The sequence below is a fragment of the Pleurodeles waltl genome, chromosome 6 (genome assembly GCF_031143425.1).
Source record: "Pleurodeles waltl isolate 20211129_DDA chromosome 6, aPleWal1.hap1.20221129, whole genome shotgun sequence".
In the NCBI taxonomy this organism is placed as follows: Eukaryota; Metazoa; Chordata; class Amphibia; order Caudata; family Salamandridae; genus Pleurodeles; species Pleurodeles waltl.
In genome coordinates, this window is record NC_090445.1 from 542674651 (window position 1) to 542687945 (window position 13295).

The window sequence follows — 13295 nt, forward strand, 5'->3', positions numbered from 1 at the left end:
ATATTAGAAAAACCCTCAAAGAAAATAGTGTTTTTTCAGCTCGTAGTTTGCTACATGAAAAAATCTCTCATTTGTTTGTTGTACCTTTATCGGTGTACTGCACAGTGAAAACTGTAGTTACTGGTGGTTGCTCCAAATGAAATCAATAAACACAAGACAATCAACAAACACCACCCCCAAAGTCACTGGGCCCTACTACCCACTGGATACACTTGATTGTCATGCTTACATGTAACACTAAAAACGCAACATGATTAAATACATTGCAATAATCCCCATCAGTCAAAACTGGTAAAGCACTCACCTCTTTGAAGTGGCTTCTGGGTAGAGACGAATAACCTAAAACTTAGCATGACATTTGTAAGATCATATAAAAGTTGTTGTTTGGGGGAGTGCTTGCCTGGCATTTCTTGCAAGCTGAAATAGGTGTTTATTTATGTGCCACTCTGCATTCTCTGCAAACTTTAAAGGGTGTTCTTTTTAGATCATGGCTACAGACAGCTCTAGCTGTCTGTGAGCAAGCCCTAATGTTTCCTGTACAAATCAAACACTTAAACAGGGGCTTGGGTCAGCCTCTTGCTAGTGAATGGATAGCTTTTTTTTCTTTCACTTTCCTGCTTCTGAGTCACTGACTTTCCTGACTATTTTTTATTGTTTTCCTGCTTAGGTTCATTTCTCTCTCACAGTGGTTTTATTGTATGATGTATCCTTACACTGCTGACGCCCGACCCTCCTACTTTATTGTGCATGAGGGACCATTTCCTCTCCCTCTGTCTCATCATGCTCACCTCCTCACCCATGCCTCTCTCTCTTCCCACCGTTAGACAGCATTCTCTTGCCCCTGCCCTTAATTTACTTCACTTACTGCCAACTCACCTGGTTTGTGTTGCTATTCTTCGCCCCCTTCTGACATTATTGCTTTTCCACCCAGTCTCATAATTATCTCCTGCTCATCCTGGGCCCAAATTACAGATAGGGTACATTTTCCATGTTTGCTCCCCGGTGCACCAAAAGAAAGTGAGAAGGGTGAAAACATGGAAAGTGTGCTTTATGAGGAAGAGTGCGCTGCCTTCGGACCAGCTGCAAACTTGCCCTCTTATCATATCGCCTGGGCTATTTGTGCACCAGCATTATCTGTATTACAGGAGGGGGTGAACAAAGGTCTGTGACCCCTTCTGTAATACCACAGTGCCCCGGGGGTGCACAAACCAGGTGCAAACACCCGCTGTGCCCCCGGGGCACTAATGTGATATAGCCCCTGGTGTTGCAAGTAAGCCATGACCCATGGCAACTCCATTCCCTGTGCAAACGTCTGCTCTCCTGGGGCCATATTACTAACAAAAGTGGCTTAAAAAGGCTTTATGTGTCTAAACCCTCACTGAATTCAGAGCTTTAGGACTCTTGATTCCTCTGCAGAAGAGATGGCCAGGAAGGGCTCACTAGGCAGGCGTTTGTCAGTGATGGGCAAGTAACCATGAGAGAGATAATGCAGTCACCAGCTTCGGCTTATATGCAATCAATGTAGAGGACTGAAAGCTTTCAGCTGAGGCTTTCTTTAATATATTAATTTTATCATCTTCCTTCCTTACCTGGAAATGGGATTCATATCTCTCAGTGTCACAGCTTGGGCAGAAGCACAACAGATCTGGATCAACGTAGCCATACAGTGTAAACCATACAGAGCATCCAACAAAAAATAAAGAGTACAAATTTGGGACTTAGGTTTGGGAAACCTATCCAGAGAAATGCAATAAATACAATTACTGATTTTCAAAAAATCACTGCTATACCTTTGTTTGCACCAATGATGGCCTCTGGGTCCTCATTTCGAGTATTAAGTTATAAACACTGAAGTTTTCTGGGATGATCTAAAGAAAAAACAGCAAATACAGCCTCATTCATTTATTTATTTACTATATGCAAGAGATGAAGGTTTGTGTCTGTTAAATGGACTTATGTTAAAAAAATTCATATAATTTTCGTAATGGCATTTTCATCAACATTGCAAATAGCCAGTTTTGCAGCCGCACTTTGACATACCATTAGTACCAAATACTTCACCATATACTTAGAGTGGGTTGGGGGTCTGGCCCTTGCTTATGATTTGATACCCCTTGCTTATGATTTGATACCCTTCTTATTTATAACAATTACCTGGACATGATTCAGTGACTTTCTGCTATATTATTGTGTTTGCCCAGCCTCTATAGCACTAATGTGCCATACTACTTTTTGATTGGTATCTTTATGTTACTGCCAGGAAAATATTTTTGTATTTGCTGTAGGAAAGTGTCCTTTTTTTACATGGTTACCCCCACTTTTTGCCTGGTAATCGGTGCAATTTTGACTGAAATGTCTTTGTCGATTCTCAGACATAGTAAGTGAACAGAGGAGCCATTTTAAGGATATGTGCTGGGCACTAGTCAGTACAAGTTCCCCAGCTACATGATGGCTTCACTGAAAATAGGGGTGTTTGGTATCAAACATCCTATATTAATAAACCCTCACTGATGCCAGTGATGCATTTATTAATACATGCACCCAGAGGGCACCCTAGAGGTGCCCCCTGAAAAACCTACCATCACCGTTTGCATCACTAGTTCTAGCTATCCTGGCAATACCAGACACATTTCTGACCCCCAAGGGTGGGAGCATTTGCTCTCGGGCAGACAAAAACAAAGCCTGAGTTGGCTGGGGTGTTAGCACACTCCTCCCAACAGTATGACCTGCAAACCTGCATTCCAAGGCAGGGGGCTTTAAAGAAGCCCACCGCCCTTGGGGGAATATATTTATACTATGTTTGCTCCGAATTTGCGTCATTTGTTTGTATGCAAATTCAGTGCAAACTTAACTCCATATTTATATTTTGATGCTAGACCTGTCTAGTTCACGTTATTTTTTGGATGGGTGAAACCTCCTTGCGTCAATGAGATGCAAGGTCGGCGATCCCGTCCAAAAAATTACTCAAAGCCCCATGAGCCTTATTTATCCTCCTGTGCAAAAATGGTGAATGGGGGGAGGCGGGCCTAAATAATGGGGCTAAGCCTGCTTAGTGCCATTATTTAACGCCTGGGTCAGAGCAGGCATTAAGGGACCTGTGGACCTATTTCCATTGTCAAACACCATGGAAAGAGCCCACAGGTGCCCACGCTAAGCCCCAGGAACACCCCACCCACACCAGAGGGACACCAGAGAATGGGGGGACCCCATCCCAGGTGAGTAGGGTAAGTAGAGGTGAGAATTAAAAAAATATTTTAAAGTGCCTTTGGGTGCCCTGAAATAGGCCCTCCTCCATGGCACTGGGTGCAATGACCACGCCCAGGGATCCCTTGTCCCCTGTGACTGCCATTGGGGTGGTGGGCATGACTCCTGTCTTTTATGAAACAGGAGCCATGTGGTCTGGATGGTTTTGCTTCAGGAAATGACGCTAGGCTGGTTAACAGCAGGTTTGTTGCCTCTAACCAGCCTAGCGTAATTTTTTGAGGCAAAACGCCCATCCCCTGTACCGCCACCCCGACCTGGCTAACGTCATTTTCCCAGACGCTAACCCACCCTTAACGCAAGCTTGCAGGATTCCATAAATTTGACACCCGGCTGGCACTCTGGAATGACGCAAGCCAGCACTATAGTTTTTGACGCAAAACTGCATTTGCGCAGTTTTGTATCAAAAAGTATAATTATGGGCCTTGGTATGTAGGTCTGGCTTGCCTCAAAGGAGAGTATGACAAACCCTCTGCCCCAGAGCCCACTTTGCACCTGTACAGGTGGGAAAATTAGTCGCCAGGGAGGTGTGCCCACCTCTCAGGTCAGACCCACCCCCTAAGGTGGGCTGCATGATGTGGGCACAGTTTTTGAAAGGCTGCCATCTTGGTGATGGCAGAGCTAGTAACTCTGGGACAGGGTTATGCCCACTTCCCACAGGAAGTGGTCATGTAGGGGTGTAGTGATCCCAGTGGTAAGGTGCCCATTGGTTACTACCCTACACTCCCTAAAATGCCCCTAAAGTCAGTATTTAGGGGAGACCCCGGCACCAGGAAATCAGAATCTGTTGACTAAAAGGAGAAGGCCACTCCAGAGACGCAAAAGTCAAGAACTGAAGAGCAGTGACAGCCTCAGCACCAACCCTACCAGCCTGCCTGCTGACTTCAACTATTCTGAGAAAGTCACCTCCTCCTACAGCTGCTGAAAACTTCCAAAAGCCCAGGAAGACTGCCAGCCTTTACCCCAGCACAGGGAACTCCAGTGGAGCAGCATAGCTGCTTCCCTGCACCATTGCAGGCACCCAAGAAAAACTGAAGAGGACTCTGGACCACCAAAACCTGACACCGGACAGCACCACTGCACCCGTGCCCCCCTAGCCTGAGTTGAAGTGAGCCAACAGTGCCAGCGTGGTCCCCAGCCTCTCCAGTGACAAAGTCCATCATGGGTTTCCCCATTGCAACCTTTACACTGAGGCCTGCAGCTTCATTGTGCAAGCCCCCCTCAACCGCAACCACCTCCCCTGATGGCAACCCGACGGTCCCATGTAGCGCTGCACCAGGATGCCCTGCATCCCCCAGGCTCGTGAGACTTGAGCCCACTCATTGGTTCAGCCAGACAGGTCCCCCAGCCCATGCCTGCAGTCTGTTTCTGTGGGCCCCCTCCACCACGACCCCCACCGGTGACAGAAACCCAACGGTCCAAGAACCCTCTGCAGCTGGATGACTCGGACCGAGGAGAAGAGGACCGCTGGTGTCACTACATCTCCGAGCATCAGAAGAACTGAGCCCACTTGGTGGTTCACTCTGAAAGGATCTACAGTCCTAACCTGCAGCCTCTTTTCAACCCGATCCACACTGACTAACATTGGGCACCCAACTCTGTACTGCACCTATGCACCCGGCCGCCCCAGTGTGACCTGTTGGTGTGGCCTTGGACCTTGCCCCATACATACCTTAAGTCCTTGAGATTGGTTGTGTAAGTCGTTGTACTAAACCTGTATGTAGTATTTGTGTTTCCTCAATAGGATAACATTGGAGCTTTCAAACTTTGCACTTAATGCCAACTTTTCTAAACTGTAATTTTTTTCATGCAGAACGTACTTACCTGGTTGTATTGATTCTAGTGCCAAAACATACATACAGATACATGTTATTTTTGTAAATTGGTGTGGATCTCCTTATGGAGTCATGTGCATCATTTATTGACTGTGTGTGTATTTGCAGATGTCTAACACTCCTCTCCAATAAGCCTATGGCTGTTCAATCACACTACCCCCTACAAGAGCACCTTAAGATTGCTAGAGCAAGCCCCTGTCCTCTAGTAAGGGAGCTAGTGGACTCTTTTCTTGATATATCTTAATTTGATATATCATATACTACATTTGCATTTTTCTATGTTTTTTTGAGCTTCAGGATACAATGGCAGTACTGCTCTTCCCTCTCTCTCCAACACCTCAATCTCTCTCTCTCCCTCTCTCTTTCGTTCTATCTCTAACTCTTCCATCAGCTTTCTCTCCATACCCGTTGCTACTGGTATTATCTTTGCCAATGCTTGTACAATTGCACATATGGCCAACTTACAACATAGCTGCCATCTTGAAAGTATAAAAAATAAAGTTCTAAGATGGCTGAACATATTTTATATACTCCGAAGATGCATTCAATATAAACAAAAAAACTTAGCTACCATTTTGGGACTATAGATAGAAATGCTCCAATTTGGTGCCTCTGTTGGCTTTGCCAATATTCATAAAATGGCATCACAAGTGTTGGCAAGCTAAACGCAGTGAGCTGACATCATGGAACATATTTTTTATACTTCCAAAATACCACATTTGATTTCACTCAAATTTCAACCATCTTCAAGGTATACCAAATACTAGGCGAAGATGGCTGCACACCGCTATTGGTTTTGGCAATGGCAGCGCCAATACTTGTGTCCCATATCTACAAGCAATGGAAAAGTGAGGCCGGCTAGCTTTGCAAATGCCTGTGTTTGTTTTCTCTGAAAGACATTTTTTTTAACTTGTTCCTGCAAATGCCCTTTTTTGTTATTTTTTATTCTTTCAACACAATTCACTTTCCAACCCCATCCTCGCATACTATAGTTTGGCAGGAATAACACCACTTTGCATTTTCCTACCAAACTTAATCAGGCTTTCTCCTATAATTCAGTAACATATTCAATATTTCTTTCAGTTTTCACTTTCAATGTCATATTTTTCAGTTTTGTAAGAGAAACTGCTCTTAAATAACTGTGTATGCTGGGTGATACAATAAATTTTAATCGCCATCACTTTGGCATTCCTGTGACTGGGCTTAACGATATACAAAAAAATCTATCATGCTCAAACTACAGAAGTTGATTTGTCCAAGTTTAGATGCATGCTGTCTGCCAGTGGACCACTTTTTGTTATGTGTTCATGTGTGACAATATGTGTTGCCTGTGGGTATATTCTCTTTGAACACTTCAGCCAGGTGCTTTGTCAGTCTATAGATTATAGGACAGCCAGATCTGTTGGCTTTGACAGTGTTTGGCTATACTCAGGTTGAGTACACCGTTCTGAGTGGCCAAATGTTTCCCCCACTAAGCTACCCTATAAAAGCACCACAGAACATGTTACAATAGCTGAGTGGAAATTTTAGCATAGACATTTTAAGAAGGGGTGGATGATAAGTTCCATTTCGCTGTTTGAGTTCACTGAGTTTTGCCCGCTCCACGGAGTTCCGGCCAAATTCCACTGACCGCCGCATGTGGTCACGCCCATTCGTGTTGGGAAAGCTGCCACTCTAGCATTTTTTATGTAACTCCGTGGAATTCCGCAGAATGCAACTCTGCAAGTTCCACCCAGCCCTAATTGTAAGACATGAGGAAAGTGGGAATGGCATAGAGCCACTTTCCAAGGAGCTCCCCTCTCTCTCTACCACCCCTCACTGCATCTCACCTCTCTTTATCTCTCCTCCATTTACTTCAAGCTGTCCCAGCCTCTCCTTTTACCTCATCTCTCTCCTTTTTCTATTCTCCATCTCTCTCTACTTCTATGCCCCTTATAACTTTCCACTACAACTCTGTCTCAACCTCATTTATATCTACCTCACATCTCACTCACCATCTCATCTCCAACAACCCCATGTACCTTTCGGTTTATCTCATTATTCAATCACTACCTCACCACGCCTCTCATTACCTTATTCTTTTTTTGCTACCTCTCTTTTCCAACATCTATGTGCTTTTCTCTATCATTTCTTCTCTCTCTTCTGACTACCTGTCCTCCTTCTCTATTCCTGCTCAGCCTTGCTATCTCACCTTTATCTGTACCTCACCTCCCTCTACCTCACCACTTTCTTGGTACTTTGCCTTCTCTTTCTCTATGTTTGCCTCAGCCTCACCTCTTTCTCTGTCTCATCTTCCCTGCTCTACTTCACCTCTTTTCTCTCTACACCTTATCTCTCTTTCTTTCTTAAGAAGTGTAACATAGAATCAAAAGAGAACGGACAAGACAGGGGAAGACTACTGAGAAAAAACATAAATTTCACTCATCAAAATGGTGAAAATCCTAGTACTTTTATGTTCACTGTTGAAGTGAGACTGTCAGTTATGAAGGGGGGTTTCTTTAAGATTATGAACATTCGCCAATTAAATCCATGATGGCAAGCAGTACATGCTTATGTTATATTTTACTATTATGTGCTTTTTTTGGGAGGGGGTTCGCTGACCCAACCTGCTCTTTTTGGTAAAAAAACAACAACAAATCCTCTTTTAAAAACCCCTTACCTCCTTTTACCACAACCCCTTCTGAATCCTAAATAACTCTTACTACCTTTGACACCTCACCATCTGTGTACACTAAAACCAGCCTATTAGCCCATACCCCATCGAACCCTGAAAACTAGAAACTCCTCACTCCCCCTTACCCTTACCCACACTCCCCTAAAAATCCATTACTACTCCTTATCATTACACATACCAGAACCCTAAACATGATGTACTACCCCTTGCCCATTCCTGAAATCTAAAAATCACTTACTATCCTTTACCCTTACCCACTCCTAAAATCTCATAAAAACCCTTACTACCCCTACACTTATCCATCTCTGAAACCTAAATACCACCTACTACCCCTTACCCTACCCATTCCTGAATCCAAAATACCTCTAACTACTTTTTACACTTACACATTCCTCAACATTAAAACTCCATGAGTACCATGTACATTTATATATATTCAACAAAGGTCAAAGCTTAATTATAGTTAGGAAAACTTAAAGTACACAAACCTTAGAATCTCTAATCTCTAAAGTTAGAGCTAGAATTTACAGTTATAATTTGTGTCCCAACCGAAATCTCCTATAACTTATGCACCTCTATACACAGTGATAGGAACTTGCTTAGCCACATTACACGAACTATAATTCGGACCTTCACCCTGCACTGCTTAGAGGTTTCAATATTACATCACTTATTGCATATTACATGATAGCATTCATAACAAGACTCACAACATTTCATTGACATCATTCGTGAGAACACTGTGCATGGACAGTGCCAAGTTATATGTTTACCTTTGCATTTCGGTCTCAGTCACATCCGTCTAGCCTAGCTGGTAGGATCTTCATGGCTCACAAACATCTCAATGCCAGTGAGCTCTCTAAGGTTTTCTGCAAGGTAGTTGAGATGTCGATTCCATATAGTGGAGAATGTTGCTGCCATGCCCTGCAAGTGGTGAGTAATTTTGACCATCCCTACGGATAAACCATACTCTGCTGTACCAGTCATTGATATGTGAGATATCCTCCATTTAGCCAACAGGATCTGCTTAGTGACGAGGAGTAGTAAGATTGTTGCTCACTAGTTCCCTGTCTTTCTACTCCAAACCAGGTTTGGCTTCTAGCCCAAGAGTAGGCTTGCTGAGGTGTCCAGGATCTTTATGGACACTATTGAGCCTAGAGGTGCCAGACACTCCTCTAGTAACTGTGAATTTGGGTGCAGCCCCAAAGTATACGGGAGATAATGCGCAACTGCTTATACCCCATCCAGCATTGATCCATTGCTTGTAGATTTTAGGAGCCTAGTTCCACTGATCCAATACCATCCTGGCCACCTGCCACCTTTGTGTGGGTGACTCTCGGATATGGGTTGCTCACTATATTCAATTGTTACTCAGTAAAGCCCTGTCTTGTCTCCTCTTCCCATTTGCTGTGAAACCGTCCTTTGGTTGTGGAAGACCCCTACAACACGGGTTTGTAGATATTGGAGATAAGGTGGGAATTGTCCAGCATGTTGTGCAACAATTTTTCAAAGAGAGTTAGTGGGCAGGTGGCCACCTTCTTGAACTGCAGGAACACTACTGAGGGTCTGATCTGAAGGTACCTGGAACTTTATTATTCCTTCTAGCCAGTATTATCCCATTGATTTCTTCTTGATTGTGTAATCAACAAACAAGTCTCCTACTTAAATGCAGCATGTCATTTGCCACTTCTGGACTGTCTCATCGTGCAGCCTTGGTTAAAATTCTGGATTCCCCAATAGACATTCCTAGTGGGAGGGAAGCTAGCGGGCCATACTTCATACCTGTGTAATCCCAGTTGTTTACCTGGTCCTTGTCACCAACAATCCTGGGATATTTACTGGTGGACTCTTAGGTGCTAACCAAGTGCCCTCCTATAGCTTTCACTCCTTTAATGTATGATCAATGAATTCAACCCAGGTATAGGGGTGGGCAGAATTAGTGGAATTTGACTCCGTGGATTTCCGCAGAGTTACATACAATGGGAAGAAGTAGGCACATTGTGTTGTGATTTAGCGCCAGGAGAGCATTCCACACGAAAAAATGCAGCATGAATGGCACCATGCAGTGTGCCAGGAGGTGCAACTACTCAAGTTGTTTTTGCTGCTGTTCAAAAGACTTTCTACTCGAGCGGCAGCCTTTTGATCGTGAAAGGTTGCAACCACCTGCTACTGCCTGTGACTGACGTGTAGAAAAAATCTCACCGGATGTCCTCCTAGGGAATGCCACCTCTTGCTTGTCAACTTACCGTTTTTGAGCCTGGTGCAAGAAGAGCTGCCATCAGGTGGCGATTGGGGGAATGTTGCCTTAACTCTGCGTTGCTAGCATAATGTGGAGTGGGCAAAATTCTGCCAATTCTGCTAGTGTAATAGGATATTTTGCCCATCCTAATAATCTTGTCAGAAATGTCTACATCTCCACTGCACAGATGTATAGTGTAAACATTCAATCAGCTCATTGCTTAAGGCCCACGGTCAAACTGCCTCACAAGTCTACTATTTCTCTATAATAAATCTCACAAAGGGGAACCATTCAATAATTCCATTCCATTCATCAGTTAATCATAAGTGTATTCAAATGAACAATATTTCAAAAGTCTATGTTGCTGATGGTATGTTATCAATTGTGTGTGAACCAATGAAAAGGCTTAGGCCCTCATTACAACCCTGGCGGTCAAAGACCGCCAGGGTTGTCTTGGCGATCGTACCGCCAACAGGCTGGTGGTAAAAATTGCCATATTTTGACTGCGGCGTTAGCGCTGCGGTCGCACGGCCGGGACCGGCGGTTTTCAGCCATCGTTGTCCCAGCGGTTTTAATTCGCTGGGACAACGATGGCGGAAAATTATGACTCCCCTTCCCGCCAGCCTGTCCATGGCGGTAGAGATCGCTGGCGGGAAGGGGAGTCATGGGGCCCCTGGGGGCCCCTGCACTGCCCATGCACTTTGCATGGGCAGTGCAGTGGCCCCCAGGCACAGCCCCACCCTGCTTTTTACTGTCTGCACAGCAGACAGTGAAAAGCGCGACGGGTGCACCCGTCGCACGGCCGCAACACCGCCGGCTCCATCAGGAGCCGGCTGCAATGTTACGGCCGACATCCCCGCTGGGCAGGCAGGCGGAAACTCTATTGGACTTCACCAAGGCTGTAAAAACATATATAATACATTTTACAAACACATCCCCATGTTTCAATATTTACACTGCTTATCAACCATCTAATTCTACTGCAGAATACCTCAGCATTATCAATAGGACCAGTTTGTAATTGTACTTTTATCCATCAAATATTCTTCAATATATGACATATATTCACATTTGTGGGAGAGCCTCATTTTATAAATTTATTCTTCAAATTATTATAATCCATATCATCATACATAATTTCAGACAAAGGCCATCATTACAACCCTGGCGATGGGTGATTAAGCTGCGATAATACCGCCAATAGGCCAGCGGTAAAAAAAAAAAAATTATGACCACGGCGGAAACCGCTCAGACAGAAAGCCACTTTAACATTCTGACCGCCACAGCGGTAGCAACAAGCACCACAGCGGTGGCGGAAGACAATGTACCGCCCACAGTATTACAACAGGCCTATCTGCCACCTTTTCCGGGACGGTACCAAGGACATCAAAAGCACGGCGGAAACAGGACACAGAAGTCAAAGGACTTGCCTCTGGACACTCAGGGAACAACCACAACTCCATGAAGCCAGAGTTGCACATTTTCCCCATGCTTGTATACCTCTTCCTGCATTACGAGCAGCAACGCCGGTAAAGACGACTACGGTGAGTACTGCCACCTGGCACACAAGGGAGGGGGGAGGAAAAAGAGAGTGACACACACATGCAACACACACACCCCCACCCCCACCCCAACACCATACACACAACCAAATGCAGTAACATTACATATTCATCCCCTACCCCTCAGGAATAATGCAAGGATGAAATGATTAGAAGAAAGTGAGAGTAATACGATAAAATAACATGAATTAGTGCATCAAAATACAAACGTATATACATATCTACAAATGTAGGGACACTGCCCAGTCCTCAATGTCTGTGGGCCACAGGGCCACAACTTATAGGCCAAGGCCCCACCTCACTCCTGCAACAACACGGAGAGAACACTGCAGGGGCATCAGGTCAAAAATGCACAGGCACCTCAGGAGGACAGGGAATGGGGGGCACCTCAGCTGGAAGATGGTACAACGCCACTGGTCCTGGAGAGGGCAACATGCCCTGTACTTGGTCCTGGGGAGTGCAAGGCCACAGTCTCTCAAGAGGGTGGTTTGCCCACATCTTGGTACTGGGAAGTGCAAAGCCACAGTCTCTCAAGTTGGTGGTTTGCCCACTGCTTGGTCCTGGGTAGTGCAAAGCCACAGTCTCTCTAGTGGATGGCTTCTCCACTGGTTCTGGAGGGGGCATTGTGCCCAGTGTGCTTCATCCTGGCAAGGATGGGGTGAGTGGATGCCTTCTTCCACTGGTTCTGGAGGGGGCCTTGTGCCCAGTGTGCTTCATCCTGGCAAGGATGGGGTGAGTGAATGGCATCTTCCACTGGTTCTGGAGGGTGCCTTGTGACCAGTGTGCTTCATACTGGCAAGGATGGGGTGAGTGGATGGCTTCTTCCACTGGTTCTGGAAGGGTATTGTGCCCAGTGATGCAGATCTTGGGGAGTGCAAGGACAACAGTCTCTCACATGGGTGTCACCCCTACAGGATTTGCAGGGTCCAGGACGCAGTGCAGCCCATGGAGGCAGAGCTACACACTGCTCCCCGGCGGTGACAGCTGCTCTGTGGTGGCAGTGGCGGTGCTGCTTTCAGCCCTTCCCCTGTAGCCTCGGATGGCTGCCCGCTGGGGCTGCTGCTGCTGGTGGCAGTGCAGGAGTCGGTGCTGGCGGTGGAGTTTGTGGCACTTCTCGGGCTGCTGCTTCTGGCAGTGGTGCTGGCAGTGGTGGTGGGAGGCTCCAGCCCTTCCCCTGCAGCCTCGGACAGCTGCCCACTTGGGCTGCTGCTGCTGGCAGTTGTGCTGGCAGTGCTGCTGGTGGCGGTGCAGGTGTCGGTGCTGGCGGCGGTGCTCATGGCGGTGGTGGGGCTGCTGCTGCTGCTGCTGGTGGCGGTGCTGGCAGTGGTGGGGGGAGGCTCCAGCCCTTCTCCTGCAGCCTCGGACGGCTGAACCGCCATGGTTGGTGGTGGGGGCTCTGAATGAGTCCCAGCACCAGGCCTCCTGTCCTTCCTGTCTGCTTGTGCTGTCCCCTTGCCCTTCACTTTTGCAGCTAGTGGTGCCTCCTTTCCCTTCCCTTTGACAGCTAGTGGTGCCTCCATGCCCTTTCTTGATGCACCTGGTGCATGCACAGTTCCATGACTGCTGGCTGGTTCCCGGGATCCTCTCCCACCTGCAGTAGCTGTTGACACTACTGTGGCAGTGGACTGGTTGGCTGAGGTGCTCTCCTGGGTTCTGACCACCCTGGCACGATGTGAAGGACGGGGGGGAGTGGTAGGGAAGAGGTCAATGGTGGAGAGGAAAAG

General features: G+C 46.3%; 1 protein-coding gene across 10 annotated transcripts in view; it reads right to left on the bottom strand.

Moving 5' to 3' along the window:
• The window catches only part of PTPN22 (protein tyrosine phosphatase non-receptor type 22), a 638407-nt gene that overhangs the window by 256941 nt on the left and 368171 nt on the right, over positions 1 to 13295 (bottom strand). For all 10 annotated transcript variants that reach the window (XM_069238710.1, XM_069238708.1, XM_069238709.1 and 7 more), the window contains one exon: positions 1791 to 1868. In XM_069238710.1, the coding sequence (XP_069094811.1) occupies positions 1791 to 1868 (78 nt within the window). The remainder of the gene's footprint in view (positions 1 to 1790; positions 1869 to 13295) is intronic.